The sequence below is a fragment of the Panthera leo genome, chromosome D2 (genome assembly GCF_018350215.1).
Source record: "Panthera leo isolate Ple1 chromosome D2, P.leo_Ple1_pat1.1, whole genome shotgun sequence".
Taxonomy (NCBI): domain Eukaryota; kingdom Metazoa; phylum Chordata; class Mammalia; order Carnivora; family Felidae; genus Panthera; species Panthera leo.
In genome coordinates this window covers 3,434,812-3,456,316 of record NC_056689.1, presented here as the reverse complement: position 1 = coordinate 3,456,316, position 21,505 = coordinate 3,434,812, and the positions used below count along the sequence as shown (strand labels likewise).

General features: G+C 38.9%; 1 protein-coding gene across 6 annotated transcripts in view; it reads right to left on the bottom strand.

Annotated features, from left to right (window-relative positions):
- Positions 1-21,505, bottom strand: part of PCDH15 (protocadherin related 15) — an 836,749-nt gene that overhangs the window by 302,462 nt on the left and 512,782 nt on the right. For all 6 annotated transcript variants that reach the window (XM_042907891.1, XM_042907887.1, XM_042907888.1 and 3 more), the window contains one exon: positions 4,369-4,562. In XM_042907891.1, the coding sequence (XP_042763825.1) occupies positions 4,369-4,562 (194 nt within the window). The remainder of the gene's footprint in view (positions 1-4,368; positions 4,563-21,505) is intronic.

Genomic DNA, 21,505 nt, shown 5'->3' with positions numbered 1-21,505 from the left:
GACACAAGAGACAACCAAATGAGAGCAATTCTTGTCCTTGTGAACTAAAATTGCAGTGGAGAGGAGGCTGGGCACACAAGAGATGTCATATCCTAAACGAAGGCACACAATAGCTTGTCCCATGGTGACAAGTGCAGTAGATATAAAGGGCGTGGAAGCATGGAGAGGCTGTTGCAGTTGTAAATAGTTTGTTGGAAAAGATTCAGAAAGAAGGGGTAGGGGTCAGAAGGAAATGATCTGTGAACAAATGGGAGGAAGAGCCATCCAGGCTGAGAGAGGAAAGTCAAGGCTGAAGGTCTGAAGGCAGCTGCCGGCCTCAGGGACAAGGGGACATGGCATGAGGGCTGGAGTGGACTAAGAGAAGCCGGGGGAGCAGGACATGACATTATTATGAAGAGGTGACCCTACGTAGTGTCCTGCAGCTGGTGGTAGCTGGAAACTGCTGGGCTCCATTGGCCTTTATAGATTTTGTCATTGTCTTTGAGTCAGATGTGAGACCCCAGGAGAGCCTGAAAGTGTGCTTCCCATGTTGCTAGGATCACTCGGGCCCCCTCACAGAGGAGGGACTCAAGGTGCACTGCAGAAGTTTAGAAGAGGTTTGGACCCCTGGGGCCACACTGGGGCACAACAGCGGGCCTGGACCGGGATGCCGATAAGGAGAGCAGGGAATTGTCGGTTTCTGAACCTGTTTCTAGGGTACAGTTCAGATCGTACTTGGGGTCTGAGAGAAAGGAGGCACTGAGGATGGCTCCGGGGTGTTTGAACACAGCAGCTGCAAGCCTGGCCATGAGACCCTGAGAAGTTTTGACGCAGGTACTGTGGCAGTGAATGTTATACAGCTGCGAACGAAATTCCTGTGGAGGTTCCCTGCACGTCTGTACATGATGGTGGGAGATGAAGTTAGAGAGAAGAGGAACTGATGTCAAGGGGCCTGTCATCTACAGGTGACTGGAGCAAGGAGGGGGAGTAGAGATATGAGACTCAACGGGAGGACAAGAGGGAGAGGAGGAACAGGGCACAGACATCCGTGAGGAGCAGGGAGCGCCCTACCGCATCTCCACCGTGACAGGCAAGAGACATGCCCAGTGGGTGTGGGGGCATGGGGGGGGGGTGCTCTGGGGAGGGGTGGCCAAAGCGGAATGACTCCCTGTTACTGGTCGTGTTACAGTCCTCTTGGGAAACTGCCTGGCCCTGACACAGTTTCGGGGCGTGGCTCTTTGAAGACTTCCTCTATTTCCTCTATGAGGTGGATCTCTTTGATTTCTTCCTCTTTGGGATCCATAATGATAAACCGTATCTTCTGGAAACATGACCCATTTCATTCATGTTTTCAAATTTTGCGTATATTAAAGCAAAGTTGTCTCTTACAATTCCTTTCGTTTCCTGTTTCTGTATGTTTCCTTAGAAGCCATTATTGGACTTTCTCCCTTTTTTGACTAAGTGAGCTGGTGCTTTTTCCATGTAATTATGTTTTTAGTTTTTACTTCTTTTTCTCACAGAAGCAAATTGGATTTATTTGCTGGTTTTAGAGATGTTTAGCACTTATTTGCACTTGCCATCATACTTGTTATTTCTTCCTTGCATTTCTTGGTGGTTTTTGTTTGCTTCTTTTATGAGGTATCAGAACAACTACATCAAATCTTCATAAAAATCTCTCAAAAAAAGAAGCACGTTCACTAAATAAAATACACATAATCCAGCAGTTCAATTCAAGATTAAAACATCAGTGGGATTCGTACCAAGAATGTAAAACAGACTCATTCAGGAACTATATTAAGATCAATCATTATACGATTAGCTGAAGACAACAGTCATTACTGTCTTCATAGGTGATGGATATGTATTTCTTATTTTAAAAAGCCAATAAAATGGGAATAAAAACTTTCTTGACATAATTAAAAAATTTTTTTAAACATAAACTAATATAATGGGGAATCTGGGAGATGTTTCCACATGAGTTAAAAACAAGATAAGCATTTTTATTGAGACAATTAGCAAATGAAAGGGAAAAAAATGGAAAGAAGGACACACAATTTTTACTGTTTATAAAATACATTCCTGGATAACACTAGAGAATTGACTGGAAAACTACAAAAATATAAGAGAATTAAATAAAAAAGTGGGTTAAAATTAATAAAATTCACATATATAACATCACTGTATATTGTTACGTATAATAACAACAAAAGATACGGAAACAGACCAACAAAGAAAGGCACAGGATTCATATAAAGAAAATATTTAAAAAATAAAAACTCCTACAGGACACAAAAGCAAGGACAGATACAGAAACAGAAAGTTCTTGGACAGAAATACTCGACATCAAAAACACTCATTTTAACTCTAATTAATTTATAAGTTGAATGTGTTTCTAATGAAAATGTAGTTTAAAAACTTCATGTAACAAGCTTACATATAGTCAAAACATTAACAGAAAGAGTAACCAGGACACTTTTAGGGAAAAACATCACTGAGATAAGTTAGCAGCACCATATTATGAAGCACAGTTTAAAACATTAACAGTTGGGGCATCTGGGTGGCTCAGTGGGTTATGCCTCTGACTTTGTCTTAGGTCATGATCTCGTGGTTCCTGGGTTCAAACCCCACGTTGAGCTCTGTGCTGACAGCTCAGAGCCTGGAGCCTGCTTCGGATTCTGTGTCTCCCTCTCTCTTTGCCCCTCCCCCACTCATGCTCTGTCTCTTTTTCTCTCAGAAATAAACATTAACAACAACAACAAAAATAAAGATTAACAATTAAAACTGTGACAATAGCTCATGAAAAGAACTAAAGGGATAGAAGAGAAAGTTTCATGTGAACTCCAAATAAATGAGAAAGTGTATGATATAATAAATGCAACGTCTCAAATTGGCGGGAAAAGGTGAACTATCTAACATACTGCATGTAGACAATGGCAGAATAGTCTAAAACTATAATTGCTGATTGCCACCTCCTATGGTACCCTGGGATCAATTCCAAATGCAACAATGATTGAAACGTACAGCATGAATTTATAAAGTCATTAATAGAGGATAGCAAATAATTGTAACCTGGGGTTGGCATATCAATAGAAAGACGGACAACGATGATGAACACAGACTTTACAGAAAAAGTAACAGAATGGGCTTGTATGTAAGCATAGGAAACATACTCAAACTTACTCATGAGGACATGGATTAAAAAAATAGGTGTTATTTTTATCTATAAGATTGGCAAAAATCCACGTTGGATATGACATATAGCTGGGGAGACCGCAGACTTATGCACTCTCAGACCTGACAGTTAGAACTGTAAATTGTCATGAGCCCCATGGAATGCATTTGGCATTATCACTAAAACTTACAATTGTATATGCCGTTTGGTAAATGAGAATTTACTGCACTAATATATCAGCACACATTCAAGATGACACAGGCTCCGTGTCATTTATTTCTTCATTGTCAGTAAAAGAGTAACTGGAATTGAAAATTCCATCTATAGTGGGTTTCTAACACAGTATTATATACATATGGAAGAATATTATGTAGCTGTGAAAATAGTTGTGAAGAAATTATTCAGTATTCATATTGAAAGAACCCCAGAATATGTGGTGAGCAGGGAAATAACCCAGCAGGTATAGGAATGAATTACTATTCACCCATCTATATATATTTTTAAATGCTTACTGGAAATCGGAAATGAGCAAGGAATTAATAAAAAAGGTATCTCAGGTGGGGGACTAGATAAATGCAGTTATAATAGTCTTTTGCTTTTTACTCTCTCACACCATCTATGTATCTATATATTTGTGTATGTATATATGGAATACATATAGATATATTTTACAGGTAAATGATCAGTTATATAATAAACCTATAGATAGAATATATAGAGAACACATACTTGTATACATGCATATATATGCATGCACAGAATTTGTATATATACAGATAGAATATATATGTGTATATATATGTCCACATGTATATATTTGAATAGTTACTCAGAGGTTGAGAGGTGGTTTCAAACCCCAGACATTTCATGTCACTGCTATGTGCGTGACCTCGTACTGTCATCAACCTTGCCTTTCAGCAATAGATTTGCTACATGCTTCTGATATTTCCCAGTCCCCACTTCCACCCAAGAGCAGACACCTGCCTCCCTCACATCTGTGAAATCACGGTTACTTATTTTGTGGCTGAATCTTGTCTTTATTGTCCTTTCCCCACAACATAACCACATAAGAACATGCAGTTCCTGAGAATCCTGTCCCTGTCATTTTCTGGTCTAATGTAGAGGTCTGTAGAGTAACCGAATGCTTGCTGTGCTTCCCTGATGTACCAGTGAGTAACCGGGCACCCGGAAGGCCAACTGCCTGCACTCCGAATTACCTTCTCTCTGCAGGAGGCGCGTTGTCTGCAGCCTGGACTGTGAGCGCATAGGTGCGCCCCACTGTCAGCGCCACCCCCTGAGCGATGGTGATGAGCCCCGTGGTTCGGTTGATGGTGAAGTCTCCCTGAGCCCCAACTAGGATTTCGTAGGTAATCTCCCCGTTGGACCCTTCATCTGCATCCACCGCGGTGAGCTGGAATGGGAAATCACAACATCAGTCTTCGGGGCTCAACTAACTTTCCACCACCATGTCATTCCACTCCCCCAACAAAAGGAGCTTGCTTTCAAAGGCAAAAAGTAGGAGAAGATAATTTCAAACAACATATCAGATGAAGGGTTATCATCCAAAATCTATAAAGAACTTATCAAACTCAACATCCAAAATACAAATAATCCAGTGAAGAAATGGGCAGAGTACATGAACAGACACTTTTTTTTTTAATTTTTTTTTTTTCAACGTTTTTTATTTATTTTTGGGACAGAGAGAGACAGAGCATGAACAGGGGAGGGGCAGAGAGAGAGGGAGACACAGAATTGGAAACAGGCTCCAGGCTCCGAGCCATCAGCCCAGAGCCTGACGCGGGGCTCGAACTCACAGACCGCGAGATCGTGACCTGGCTGAAGTCGGACGCTTAACCGACTGCGCCACCCAGGCGCCCCATGAACAGACACTTTTGAAAGAAGATATCCAGATGGCTAACAGACACATGAAAAGATGCTCGACATCACTTATCATCAGGGAAATACAAATCAAAACCACAATGAGATACCACTTCACACGTGTCGGAATGGCTAAAATTAACAACTCCGGAAACAACAGAAGTTGGTGAGGATGTGGAGAAAGGGGAACCCTTTTGCACTGTTGGTGGGAATGCAAACTGGTGCAGCCACTCTGGAAAACAGTATGGAGGCCCCTCAAAAACTTAAAAATAGAACTACCCCATTACCCAGCAATTGTACTACTAGGTATTTAACCAAAGGATGCAAAAATGCTGATTTGAAGGGGCACATGTATCCCAAAGTTTATAGTAGCACTATTAACAATAGCCAAACTGTGGAAAGAGTGCAAATGTCCACTGACTGAAGAATGGACAAAGAAGATGTGGTAATATATATATAATGGAGTATTACTCGGTGATCACAAAGAATGAAGTCTTGTCATTTGCAACAGTGTGGATGGACCTATGGATGAAGTATATTATTCCTGGTGAAATAAGTTAATCGAGAAAGACAAATATCATAGGATCTCATTCATACGTAGAATTTAAGAAACAAAACAGATGAACATATGGGAAGTAAGGGCAGAAACAGAAATGAGAGGGAAACAAACCACAAGAGACCCTTATTGGTAGAGAAAAAACTATGGGTTGACAGAGGGACGTAGATGGCGAATGGGCTAGGTGGGGAATGGGTACTAAGGACGGCACTTGTTAGGATGAGCACTGGATGTTGTAAGTAAGTGATGAATCACTGAATTATGCCGAAACCAATATTGCATTGCATGTTAACTAGCCAAAATTTAAATTTAAAAAAACGTTTATTGTAATAAAACCCAAACAAAACAAAACCCCCAAAGAAACAAAGAAAGTAACATTAAAAATAAAAGTAGGCAAAGAAAGATCTCTTGGCACATTCACTCTTGTTGTCTTGAGCCAATGCTACAGTGCTTGGATTCCGAAGCGATCACGGCAAGAAGGATTTTTTTTTTCTTATGAAAGTGATAAAAGTTTTGGATCTCGAAGAGTATCTTTATTTTAATTTATGAAAGGAAGTAAGAGGAAAGCTCTAACAGAAAATCTAATATCACTATGGGAAATTTAATTTTTTTCCTCTACCTTCCCTCCTGTTCTGGACACATAAACACATATTACTGCCCGGTGACACTGGAGAAAATGACGTGGGTGAAGTTGGCCTTCATTACTCCCTTTCTTCCTTCCCTTTGCTCTTGATTTTTACATCCATAAGACTTTCCTTCTGTCTCTCAGAAAGTCTCTTGTCCTTGTACCCTCTTTATTTACATTTAGTTTAAGGAAAGGTCTTTAAATCTTATTTGCACCGATTTATGAAAGACTGCAAAAGGCGTATGGTATGACTTTTGCAAAATCACAGAAATACATCTGCGATTGTAGAAAATCTTATTAAAAATTAGACTGCCAAGCCCAAGAAAGATTTTTTTTGAAAAAAGGGATTGAATTCAGAGGCCCTGAAATAACACCACACGAGCATTTGTAAGGCTAATTCGCATGTGGTTATAGACATTTGTTAAAACTACTGCATACAAGTTAGTTTCGGGTTATTATGTGTGAAAACAGTTAATAATTTAATTTAATAAAGCAAAATTAAGGTAAGAATAATCTAATGTGCTAAATAAGCCTCTTTGACTTGCTGATAAATATAAATTTACCCGGTGGGGATGGGGGGCATGGAGAAAAAATAGATTCTACTGGGAAATCTTATGTATTTTACAAACATACACAGAATCTTTTGTCTTCATCATTCCAAAACTGATGGATGGAGATAAGAAAGCTGACCTCATATAGTTCACACATAAGGGGAAAACAACAAAAGTTTCTTGATGAAGTCACAATCTCATGGTTCATGAGATCAAGCCCCATGTCAGGCTCTGCACTGATAGCTTGGAGTCTACTTGGGATTTTCTGTCCCCATCTCTCTGCCCCTTCCTTATGCATGCTCACTATTCTGTCTCTCAAAATAAATAAATAAACTTAAAAAAAAGTAACTTTAAACTTAAAGAAAGGTTCCTGTTGAATAAAGAAAAAAATATATAATTGTAATAAATAAAACTATAGAGGGGAGCCTGGGTGGCTCAGTCGGCTAAATGTCCAACTTTGGCTCAGGTCATGATCTCACATTTCATGGGTTTGAGCCCTGCATCGGGCTCTGTGCTGACAGCTTGGAGCCTGGAGCCTGCTTTGGATTCTGTCTCCCTCTCTCTCTGTCCCTAACCTGCTAGTGCTCTGTCTCTCAAAAATAAATAAACGTTAAAAAAAAATTATATAAAAAAATTTGTGACATTTTTATATCAATTTCTAGCCCTTAATTTTCACTTGAATTCAGTTTTAAGAACACTGTGTTAATTAATGCCCAAATTCCATGTTCCCCATCCTAATAAAACGTAAACAAAGTACTTTACACACGCCATCATGCCTAAGGGGAAATGCTATGCATACTATGTTCCTTTTGTCATTATCAACTGCATTTAGAATGATAATGTGCATAGAGACAGCAGCTACAAAAATAATTGAGAGGAAAGAAGGGAATTTGAGAGGTTGGCATTCAGTTAGCTGAGATTTGGGGGTGGACAGATGTGGCTGCCAGAAGGAAAAGCATTTTATAAAACCATTCTGGACTTATGGGAGATGACTGACATGGTCCTAAAGGCAAGGGAGAAGGAAACTATTTGCAGAAACAGAGCAGATGAGTGATGTATATTTATGGAGAACTATTCAAGCCAGACCAACTCAATTCTCTTTCATATGTGGGTAACATTAGAAAATTAGTGAGTGGAGGAGCAGAGGAGATATCACTTTTGATTATAGTAAATCACCTAACATAATGTCTCAGGAAATCTTAATTAAAATTTAGCTCAAACTGGATTCAATATTAACACTCTTCCTGGGACTTAAATTGGCTAAAGGAATTTAATGATTAATGGCAAGGCATCAAGTTAAGAAGTGTTGAGGGGCGTGCTGGGGGGACGTAGGTATTGTGGCCGGTCTTATTTAACATTTTCATGAATGATGTCAGAAAGGAGGATAAACTGGATAATAATTAAACTGAGGAAGGCACCCGTCTGGGAGGTGCTATAAATAGCAAATAGGACGGCAACGCACAGATGAGAAAAACAGTCCCCAAAGTGCATAGCCAGCCAACCACGGAGGAGCTGATATATTCAGGGAATATCACTAGCTCCACAGAAACCATCCGGAAGCAGAGACTTTAACAAAGAAGCCCCAAATCAGTTCCACATGTAAGTGACGTATACAGCTTGATACTCCTTTCCAGTCTTTTAGAACTAAATCTTAACACAGTGGGCTAAGAGTCAACATAAGTGAGTCCCCACACATCAAACAAAACTATTGTGAAGAAATTATTGGTGGTCCCAAGATTTGAAAAGGGAACGGAGACAGTGACTGAATATCCAAAAAATGGTAATTTCCCCTGCATAAGAGCTCAGCAACTCCACTGTGGTGGGGATTTCATTCAATCACGCCCCAAGGACTGCAATCAGTGATCTCTGAGATGAAGGTGTTGAAGGTATTCCCAAAGCAGAAGGAAATCTGCCTGTTAAGTCAAAGAGAATGGAGGAGGGGCTGACTTACACGGAGAGGCCAAAGTGTCACTTGCAAGTTACCACAAACTAAAATAAAATTTATGATTTGTAACCGTTTTACTGAAACGTTATGATACTGAGATGGTGAGACCTTGCGTGTCGTGTGTCTATAGCTCTTTTCTGCAGTGTGCTACAGTCCTCTTCATGAAGTGTGACCCTAACCCCCACCCGTTAGGAGGACCCTAACTGCCTCCTCCTTGCTATTCCTATATGTGCGTGCTCCAGACAGCCCGAGCCACCCCTCGCTGCCACAAGAAATAAAGATAAAGATGCATAAATAAATACAACATTCTGATCTGTCCCTGCTATTCCTGTCTAGGTCTGGCTGTGGTTTATCTCTCTCTTCAATCTCTTTCTTGTGCCTGAGAAATGGAAAAAAATATGGCTTTATGTAAAAAGATAAATATAAAGAATGTTGGGTCATAAACTGAACAAAAACTTAAATAGGAGTCTCACAAAAGAAGAAAGGATTAAACAAAAGTCATAGTTCATACAGAGAGAATCATCAGACTTAAGCTATAGTAAAGTGTGAACACGGTATTTTTACGTGCATGGTGGCTAAAGTGACCATGACTAAGTATGTCGAGCAGTTGACGTTTTTGCCTCCTTGGCATCCTGGACCTTGCTTCCACTAAAAGCCACTCGCTTTCCTCGGAGAGCTGCTCACCGCCTCGCAGCCCATGCTTTGCTGGGGCTGGTCTTAGCTCCGGCAGTGGGAGTGAGATTCTGGCCTGGACACTGCTTGGTTTCACAACTGGCAAGTTATCCAGGCTGCATACTCAGGGTGACTCCTGGAACCACAGGAGAGGGTAGCTCTGCATTTCTTGAGGACCCTACTGGTCAATTCATATCTGACATTTTCCTCATGTTTGTGTCTGCATTGGGTCTTTCCAAGACTGAGGTCCATGAGAAGATGATGCCAGGAAACAGGGAGAAAATAGCAGTGATGACACTCTTTCCACTTATGCCTGAGGCAAATTCACCACTGAACTTTTAGGATATATGAACCAAAAATGTACTTAAAAAAAAAAAAAAAGAAAAAGCGAGTTTACTTTGAAATTATGTCAGTTCAACCCTAAAAAAACCCAAATATTATAGGAAAAAAATGTTATGACTAGTTACTCTCCTTGGCTTCCTTTGTGACTATTCTTCAGGGGTCTTGTACTTTGAGGTTTTGCTGTGTGGTGCCATGTGGTCATTAATACATCAACCATCTTTGATCTAATGTATGATTATTCACGACAACGGTCAAGGGTCACGCTACGCAAGTCGAAGAGTTGCCCTTGTGTAGAAATCATGATTAGCTACTTAAAAAGTAATAAAAAAATAGGTACACACAGATAAATAACAACAAGTATATGTTTCCCTGTAGTAAAGCAATTCTTTTTCAAACAAAGCAAATTATCTAAATTAATTAAGAATTTATAAAAATGTATGCTTCTTAGAATGTCTTTCTTCCTCCTGTTATTACTCATGTTAACTATTCAAACCAGGCAGACAAAAAACTCGAGACGTGTGTGTAAGTTTTGTAGATATTTAGTCCAAGGTAAGGTCATAAATACTCATGTTTAGTTCTTTTTAAAATGAAGTTCAATTTGCAAAGTGAATTTTGGATTGATGGCATGTGAAAACATGTAAAGCCGAGTTTAGAAGAGTCTGGAAAATTCTGTATCCTTCCACAAGAGTTATAGAAGTAAGCCAACTGAGATCACTTGGTGATAATCATAAAAGCAGAATTAATTCCTGAACTTAATTTAGGGAAAATAATAATCTTGAGAAAAACATTCATTTCTAAATAATTAATGAAAACATACAATGGTCCTAAGCACTGTGCTGTGCTAGGAGCTGGCGGTAAGTTAAAGGTGGTCAATAAAAAGTGGGCTCTCCTTCTTCTCCTTCCTCTTTCCTCCTCCTCTTTTTTCCTCCTATTCCCTGTCTTCCTTCTCTTCCTCCCTTCTCCCCCTCCTCCCCCTCCTTATCCTCCTCCCCTTCCTCTGCCTCTTTCTTTCCCCTCCCCTCCTCTCCTCCTCCTCCCCTCCTCTTCCTCTTTCTTCTCCTCCTTTCCCCTCCTTTCTTCTCCTTATTTTTGGAATTAACCATCAGCAGAAGAAAGTTATTTATTTATTTTGTTTTTAAGTTTTTTATTTTTATTTTTGAGTGAGACAGAGCATGAGCAGGGCAGGAGCAGAGAGAGAGGGAGACACAGAATCGGAAGCAGGGTCCAGGCTCCGAGCTGTCAGCACAGAGAGTGATGCGGGGCTCGAACTCACAAGCTGTGAGATCATGACCTGAGCTGAAGTCAGACGCTTAACCGACTGAGCCACCCAGGCACTCCAACAGAAGAAAATTATTAATAAAACTAGGGCATCTATACTGACATGTTGTGGCAAGTACTACTAGAAATGAACATAAACAATGATTGAGCTACAGGGGAGGTGTGAAAGCCCATTGGCATGGGTCACATGGAAGTTGGGAGTGAAAGATGGGCGCATGATTGAAGAAGATGGATTACACACAGTCATTGGAAAAGGGAAGGGCATGTGCGAGGACCCTGAGGAAAGGGCAGTGGATAAGGGTCTTGGGGACCCTGAATGTGATGTCCTGGAGAAAGAGTAACACGTGACGAAGAAGGGTGACATGTAGAGGCAAGTGATGAACTTGAATCAGTGTGTGACAACTGAATACTGAAAGGATTTACTGGTATTTGAGATCTGATCCATATGGTAGGAAAATCCAGAGACAGTGCCATCATAGTGGGTCAGAAGTTTACAGAGAATAGCAGTGAATCCATTGAATGGTTCTTATTTATGACAAAAATTACAACGGTGCTTATCTCCAAAAAATGGATCAAAACGTGCACACCTGACTTAGAGAACAAAATAAATTTGAAGGAGGAAAAGTTGTGGTCAACAGCACAGACCCCGGTCCGATAATGAAGAATGTGGCCGTACTTGTCTGTGGGGCGCACGGGCTCCAGCTCTCCCCTAGCCTTCTGCTGCCTGATGATGCAAAGTGTTCACTCTGGGACCCTCACCACCTGGATATCCGTTTCAATCTAGTGCTTTTTATTATTAAGGGAGATAATCTATTAATAAGGAATTTCTTGGTATTCCAGCCTCCAATGCATTTCACCTGGAGAGTCTACAGGAATGGTGCTGCGGTGAGGACTTCCTTAGGAAATACTCACTGTGAAAGGCACTCTATGTCATTTCAAGAACCTCAGATAGTGTCTGGGGCTGGTCTAGTTTGAGTTTTAGCCAAGGCAGACAAGACCACATTGGGCCACCCGACATTCACTTCTGTTTCCCAGTATGTCATGCCGGATTCCTTTCATTTTGTATTTTGCATTTAATGTAGGTTATTCTTCTGTTTCTCTCTTGGTCTATTTGTGAAAATATCACACGTGCAGTTCTTGAAGGCTTGTGTAATATGTTGCAGAATTACGCTTTTGCTAAACAATTTGTGATTTTCCAATTCTCTTCAGACAGTAAGGGATTACTGAAATAATCCCCTTTGATTATTTAATTCAGCAGAACAAGGACTCAGTGCCCCAGCACATCTGTTATCTTACAGTTCTTATTAGACACATAGACGATGCCTAGTATGAAATGTAGGGTCTTATAAAATGAATACATTTGCATAGAAGTGATATAAAAATATATGGAATTTTCCTCTGATAAACATAAATTACAATCACGACTTGTAATTGATTCATGAAAATACTCACTGAAATTATTTCAGTAGAAAGAAAAAAAAGTGCTTTCTTCCTGTTAATACAATGCCTTTATGTTATTTAATTCCAATTCATCACAGGAATCCCTATTTTCAAAATTCTATTCCTTCCTTTATACAATACACGTGGCCCCATCACTACTCCTGACTGAAACTGCTCTTTCAAAGGGGCATCTAGGAGGCAGGACTTCTGGCTCTTGCGGTAGGAGGAGGCTGGATAATCCCCTTCCCAAAAAGTAACAATCTAAGAAAAATTATCAAAAACACCACTTAGGGCTCTACAAATTCACTGAAGTAGAGAAATTGAGAGAAATTATTCATGAAAAACTGTTGTGACATTAGGGAAAGAAAGCAGGGGTCAGTGGCCTTTGTGCTTGGGTGTCACTCTACCCCCCACATCCCTCAAGTACAGAAGGTTTGGCACAGAAGGTTTATAAAAGCAGGGCTGGCCATGAAAATCAGCAGATCTGCTTTAAGAGAAAATAGACAGAATTTGGTGTGGAGTTAAAAGACCCAAGAACAAACCAGTTTGACAATAAATTATATTAAAAAAAAAAAAAAAAAAGACTGAAGCACAGTGGGAAATGAGTGAGGAATCTTCTCAGCTCTGCCCATAGGAGTTGTGGAGTTGGGGGTGTCTCAGCTGAAGTAAGCTGGGACCAAGCCAGAAATTTAGCAGAAAATACAGATAATGAGAGCCCAATAGAAGGGCTATACAGGCTCTGTTCATGTCTGAAACTACTGGCATGCAGACAGGAGACATGGGAAGGTTTGGGGGATCTCCATGCCGACAGGACATCCTGAGCACGGCCTGAACATTCTGTGCTTGGCCCAACCTACGCTCAGATCAACCGGTAAAGGTGTTTGTGCAAACCTCAGTGGAAATCACTGGCTGGCATTAAGATATAGAGAAACAAGAACAAGTCCTAAAAAGCCAGCTAAAAATTAAAAATAAAAATCAAAGCAAAAATCATGCACAGACGTTAGGAGCCACAAACCTAACAGAGACAGGTTCAGCAGATGAAGTCTGTGTGTTATTAAAAGAAAACAAAAACAAAAACACTTCATAGTTCATATCAAGATCCACAAGTACTACAATATAGAGTTAAAACAAACGTGGTAATTACAAAAGAAATCTAGAGATTGTTAAACAAAAAATTATTCTGACACTTGCTAACATGGTCAGGAAGGCATCGTCCAGGCCCTTTGTGATATGTGTCAGGACTATCAGGGTAGGGGAGAAGGAGGGCTCAGCTCAACTCCAGCTGCGGTAAAGGCAGCTGAGGACTTCCAGCTATTGACCAGAGTGGATGGAAAATTATTAACGGAAGACATCAAGTGTAGGGGGATTTTTGTTAAAACAGCTTAGCAGGATTTTTGCAGAAGGCAGGCGAGGGTGATCAGATACCAGGGTAGGCGATGAGGGATTTGATCGGATACTGAGGTTAGGGGCTGTCTATAACGAGGGGAACAGGATTCTTGCTGAAACTGGGCTGGGCCGACCAAAGACAAGGCCCAACCATGAGGCCTAATTGAAAAGGCTCACCATAGCTGAACTAAAGTTTGCTCAGGGAGAGAGTTTTTGTCAAGAACTAAGAGGTCCATGGATCTGAATAATAGATACAAACAAGAAGTGCACCTAGACACATCACACCCAAATTGCTGAAACACAAAGAATATCTTAAGAGCAGAAAAAAAATAAGGACTCATTTCATAAAAGGAAACAATGTGTCATTCACGGCTGACTTCTCATTACAAATAATAGAGGTCAGTAAGCATAGGAATGACATATTCAAAGGGTTGGGATGAAAAACAACCACCCTCTGTCAACCAAGTATAATATATCTGGTGAGACAATCCTTCAAATTGAAGGCAAAATAAAGACATTCAATCATTTATATAATACATCATATTGATGAAACAAAGGATGGAACCACATGATAATCTCAAAAAATACAGACAAAGCAATTGGTAAAACTGTCCATTTATGAAAAAGGTGATTCAACAAACTAGAAATAGAAGGAAACTTCTTCAACGTGACAAAAACTATCTACAAAGCCACCAAAAGCTGGCATTATACTTAAAGATAAGGGCTCAAGACTTTCCCCTAAGATCAGGAACATAAAAAGGATGCTCTCACCACTTCTATTCAACATTGTATTGGAGGTCCCAGGCAGTGCAATAAAGTATGTAAAAGAACAAAAACAATAAAAGGCATCGGATTGGTAGGATGAAGTAAAACCATACTTATTTGAAGAAGATACGGTTATCTATGTAGAAAATGCTAAGTAATCTACAAGAAACCATGAAAGCTAGCAAATGACTACCAAGGCTAAACAAAATCTGTTGCATTTTCTTTCTTTTTTTGCATTTGTGAGCAATCCCAAAATAAAATATTTCCATCCATGATGGCTTCAAAGATGACAAAATAACTATGAATAAATTTAGCAAAATATGTGCAAAATGTACACACCAAAATCTACAACATTGCTGAGATAAATGTAAAAGTATATGGAAAGAGAGTCCATGTTCATAGATTGAGAGATTCAATACTGTTAAGATGGAAATTCTCCACAATTTATTTGATTTATAAATTCACTATAACCTCTACCAATATCCTTATCAGGCTTTGTTTTGTAGAATTTGTCAAGTTAATCCTAAAATTTCTATGGAAATATAAGGGACCCAGAATAGCCACAGGAATTTTAGAAAAGATAAATAATTTAAAAAGACTTATACTATATGATTTCAAAATATATTATCAACCTTCAATAATCAAGACAATGTGGTTTAGGAATAAAGTAAACATATAGATTAATGGAACAGAAGTTCAGAAATAACCTCTTCCATTTATGGCTAACTGATTCCCAACAAAGATACCATGGTAATTCAAGGATGAAAAGATAGTTTTTACATGGTGAGACAATTAGATATTTCTATGCAGAAGATTAAAAAAATATAGATGAACTGAAACCTTTATGTTACAGCATTTAAAATGGACCACTTGTACAACATAAAAGCTAAAAGTATGAGCCTCACAGATGATAAGAGAAAATCTTCATGAAGTTACTTGGCAAAACCTCCTCAAAAATGACATCAAAAGCATGATACACAAAAAAGAAAAAAAATAATAAATTAAACTCTCTCAAAATTAAAAGCTTTGATCTTTTAAAACCACTGCTAAGAATATGAGAGACACAACACAGACTTTGAGAAAGTATGTGGTAATCATATATCGGATAATGGACTTGTGGTCATAACTTACAAAGAAGAATTACAAGTTAATATGAAGAAGATAAGCAGTACAAATAAGAAAATGGGCAGATGATTTGAATAGACATTATATCAAAAATAGAAAAATCACTAACAGGCACATGAAAAGATCTCAAAATCAAGACTCCTTCAGGAAATGAAAATTAAAACCACAATGAGATATGGCAAGGTACCTGCTACGGTGGGCTTAATAAAGACTGACGATACCAAGTGTCAGTGATGATGTGGACATGTAAAATGGTACAGTCGCTTTGGAAAGGAGTTTGGCAGTTTCTTGAAAAGGTAAGTGCGTATCTCTTACATGACTGAGCAAGTCTACTCCAGGTATCTACGTATACACCCAGTAGAAATAAAAAAGTGTGTGTCCATAGGAAGGCCTGCAGAGAATTCATAGCTATGTTATTCATATTCTCCAAAACTGGAACAGTTCAAATGTTCATCAGTTGCTGAACAGATTAATAAAACCTGGTGTTTTTATACAATGGAATACTATTGAGAAATTCCAAGAAAGAGAACTACAGTACTGAGTCACGCTACAGCATAGATGGCTAAATAAAGTCACAGTGCTGCTACTAAATATACTATTGAGTCATGCTAAATGAAAGACACCACCTCTCCTCCCCCCAAAAAGATTACCGCATGTTGTACAATTCCATATTTTTGAGATTTTTAGATAAGGCACATTTTTTTTAGAGATAAAAAGCAGAACTAGGGTCCCAGAGTCAGGGCTGGGGGGAGAATTAACTGCAAGCAGGCACAAGGAGCCATTCTGGGTGATGACGATGTTTGGACCTGGATTGTGGTCACTGTTACATAAGTGTCTAAATTTACTAGAAAATCACCCTGATGATGAATGTGTATTAGGACATGTAAATTATGCTCAAGGATGCTCTCCAAAATTACGAAGGAATGTAGACTCTTTACCCGTCCTTACCCATTTTGCCTTTCTAATGCATTGACAGGATATCATTCAGGCCGACCAGAACCATTCTAATTACTCATTCCTTGTCTTGTGATTTGATTCACTTTTCTCCTTTCTTTCTTCCTTCCAATGCACATTTCAAAGTTTAGGTCTTGGTTGTATTTCATAAACAGGTGTTTCTATCTTTGAAACCACTATGACCTCCTCTACTCTCAGGTGATTGTCTTCAGCTCCATGTTATTCCATGACACTTTTGCAAACCTACCCCTTCTTCCTGGGAATGGACAGAAGGGAAAGTTCTGGAAGGCAAGGAAACATCAGCCTTAGGGAACAAAGGTAGAACACAATCAGCAAATCCCACTCTGGAATGCTGAGCCTGTGTTAAGAAAAGTAATAAAAGGTAAACCAGGTAAAAATGTGGAATATGGAATGAGAATAAACAAAGATTTAAAGGAAGCATATCTTTATACTTTTCTCTGAGAGAACACTTCAGAGCAAGAATATAACCCTGTCAAAGGCTCCTCTCAGAGGTGATATTGAGTTGTGGCTGATGCTAGAGGAGGCCACTGCATTTGGCTTTTGTATGAAGCCAACGTATAAGACCCACCTGGGATCACTTGGAAATGTAGCTCTCCAGGGTACCTTCTGTGTGGTTTGGACAGATTCGGGGTCAACACGGTATTGTCTCACGAGAGACAAATGCCTGGTACGCTAAGATCATGCCCAGAAGCTTATGTCTGTGAAAACTTGTACCTGGGGGATGGTGTATGATTATGATGCCAGACCAGATGAAACTCAGAGTTTCCTGAGAGATAGTCTCTACTGCCTACTCTGGTATTGAAAAATGCATGATATGTGAGAAAAACCTGATTTTTTTGGAAAGTGGAGAAAACATAGCAATATTAATTGAAGTGTGCTGTGTTAAACGTTTAACCTCTTGGCCTCAGCTCTATGATATAATAAAGGATTTCTGGTTCACTTATGCAGTCAGATCAAAATGAAACTTGAGTGGATATTGATCTCCTGGATAGAAAGATTATTTGGGAAGGCAACCTAAAACTCACCAGCTAGGTAATAACCGTGGAGAGAGATTTGTTGGAGAAATAATTTAATTTATGTTAATTTATGTTTGAAAAAATTTCATACAGACTTGAATATCACCGTTAACACTTATGAAAAGGTGTAAGTAAAAAAGGATGAAGGAAATAACTAATCTTTAAAATGTTGAAGAAATATTAGATAATCTACTTAGGGAAAGATATAGTCGGAAATGTATTTTGCAGAGGGAATTCTAACTCCTTACTGGATAAAAGATCCAGTGCTTACCAGTGTTCTAGGAAGTCTGCTTTTATTTACTAGGTATTATAGAAGTTGCTATAACAAAAATTTTAGGAGAATGCCTCACGTATATGTATCAAGGGGGTAAAATATCCTGAGTGTCGATGATTTAGAAGACATTAGAAACTGCATTCAGACACAAGACTTCCACTAGGCTATTGTCATACAAATTACATTGTTAACTGCCCTGTATCCTAACCTGAAGCTAAATAAACTTGGAGCTAGAAGAGGCCTATTGGATCTCAAGGTTGGCAGTCAGTCTGAACCTAAGACCATTGACTCTGGTCAAGCAAACTGGGCAATGTAATATAGGCATCTCCAGATTATGCTCTCTGCAGCCTTAATGTGAACTTTGAAGCTAAAAAACATATGGGGCTACTAGTCAGCCCTCTTCTGTTGGGCATGTCCCAGACTAATCTAAGATGGCAGTCAGGTCAGTTGAGTGGGTGTTTAGCAAAGGTATCTTTCGGGTGTATAATTCAGGAGGAGGTATGAACATCATTAACACCACCATGATCATTAATATTTTAGGGACCATTAAAAGGGTTGTTACTGGAGATGGTTACTCTCTTGGTGTTCCTATCCCCGATAAAAAGCCCAAGAATAAAGCTGCAACAGTAAGACTTTTAAAAGTGTTTCTTTATATTGCCTGAGAATTTGGAGGGCTTGCTCCCTTTCTGTGGCAACTTCATAATCCTTGTGTAGAGGCTCACTGAATCTCATTACTCAAACTCTGAGACTGTGAACTGTAGACCTTAGATGCTTTCAAGCTTGTACGTTCTCTCATGCTCAGTTCCTACCTCATTACCTCGAATACAGATTTCCTCAAAGTTGGCTTCCATAAGTTGCCATAGCCCATGCCTTAACTCATCAATTGAAGGACCCTGTCTAAAATACTTCTTTAATAAATCTTCCACTGTCTACAATTGCTGAATTGCCTATAGGCAGAAATGCCTATAAAGACAGGGGCTTGGGGAATAAAGCAGTGCATACTTGGCTTAGTGAAAGAAAGGCAAAACTTTTACCATTCAGTTCCTCTCCTCTCCACCGGCATTCGGAGTGGTATCTCCCTTACCTTTGGTTGTACGCATCCATCTCCAATAACCTCACACCCCCTTCCCTGCCTGTGTGCACTGACTGTCCTCATAGGTTCATGCAATGAAGCCCTCCCAGCTGCTCAGGCCCTAACAGACCATCCTCCCCACTCATGTTCTAAAGGACACTCATAATATTCTTATTCTTTTCCATGTAATATAGAAAATTCAATAGTGGTTTGTGGGGCCTGGGTGGCTGACTTGGTTCAGTGTCTGTCTCTTGATTTCGGCTCAGGTCATGATCTCATGGTTCATGGGTTTGAGCCCCATATTGGGCTCTGTGCTGACAGTGCAAAGCCTGCTTGGGATTCCCTCCCTCTCTTTCTCTGTCTCTCTCACAAGATAAATAAATAAACTTAAAAGAAATTCAATAATGGTTTGAGATATTTTCTTAAAAATTTTTTTTATGTTTATTTTTGAGAGAGGGAGACAGACCATGAGCGGGGGAGGGACAGAGAGAGAGGGAGATACAGAATCCGAAGCAGGCTCTAGGTTCTGAGCTCTCAGCACAGAGCCCGATGCAGGGCTTGAACTCATGAACCACGAGATCATGATCTGAGCCGAAGTCGGACGCTTCGCCGACTGAGCTCCCTGGAGCCCTGGTTTGAGATATTTTCTGGTAACTCCACTGTGAATGAAGATGACCTCTTACAATATATATGGAACTCCTCAGGGGTTAGCACTTTCTTCATCCTTTTCCAGAGCATCTAGGTTAGCACCAGGCACATAAAAATCTATATAAATTAAATTATAATTTGTCTAAGAAAATACATATTTAACATGTGTTTGTAACATGCATGTATATTAGGGCTTGTTCAATGGTATTTTTGCTTGTTTTATTTGCCAAACTGAATGAGGAAGTTTACTATGCTTCCAAGAAATCTCCTCTGCTCTATTTGAAATATTGGCTTTTTCCTAAGATTCCCTATCTTTGAAATGTCTCAATATGCAAGTATTTTTCTTATACTCAAATGATTATGCTTTGACATTGTAGCATAATTTACTGCAAGAGGGAGTTGAGGGGAGAAGATACCTTTATTCTTTGTTTGAAACAATAGCTGGAAAAAAAAGCTAACATACTTTGGTATAAAGAAAAAATATATATATATTAAACATTTTTGTTTCTTCTAGTTTCTAAGTTTCAAATCAATTACCTAGTAAACCAGAAATATGTAGAACTGTAATGATGAGAAATAATATTGTCAGAATTCAAAATGTACAATGTAGATGATATTAAAAGCAATCACATACAATTAAACAAAAAGCTTTATAAAGATGCAAGCATTTAAGCATTACTTATTGAAATTCACCACGGACAGCTTTCACTGTGACAATCCAAAACATGCTAGATAAATATAAAAGTAAATTAACTTAATTGCCTTTACAAATAGATTTTCTTTGAAAATCTGGGTTTCTATATATATCAGGGAAGGGGGATGATGATTGAAAAATAATATAAAAGCCAAATGCAAGAATTAATTTTTACATATACAAGTTAAAAATGCAGATGTTGGTGATCACTGTATTGATTTCATTAATATTTCCCCCAAGTTTATCAAATGGGAAAGCTTACTCTACACAACATAACTCTTGGGGTCTTAAGAGCCATTTACATGTTAAAACATTTCATAATGTTCAACTGGATTATCTGAGCCATATTTATCATCATGATAAAACAAAAAATATTATATTCTCTTTTTCCCTATGACTGAAGGTCAGAAATTAAATCTTAATGCTTCCTTTTCTCCTTATGATACTCAACACAATGAATGATTTTCCAGTAAGTGTGTTAATTATTCCCCTTTGCTTCTCTAAAAGCATATGTGATTACTTTCTCATGACATGTTTTCTGTCAGATTGTTTAGCCTCTCAAGAGCTTTCATTGGAAAAATTCTTCTGACTAATCAAGCTAGAAAGTACTACATTCTAGGATGCTATTCAAGAATGCAAATACATCTGAAGTTCAGTTGATTAGTTTTTAAATCACTTTAACCTGAAATATAGATAATTTCCCAACAGCCATACAATAAATTAAAGAACACTTATTTTACCTGCATCCATTAATCCCTTTATCCATTTGTTCATTAAATAAAAATGCATAAAAGGTTTACTATGTACCAGGTGTTGTGCCAGATGTCAAATACAAATTCTGGTGAAACAAGACAGAGAGAGAAACTAACCAAGTCTACGCTGCATTTGAGCTTATTAACTATTAATGTGAGAAACAGATAATTAACATTATAATAAGAAATTCTGAAATATGCTATGAAGGAAGAATCAGGATGCTCTGGGATAACAGAGGGAGCATAATTTAGGAAGGGAGTCCTAGAAGGCTTCTTTGAGGAAGAGACACTTAAACTGAGATCTTAATGATGACCGGCATACGCATAGAAGTAGAAGCATTCAAAGAACAAGAGAAAAGT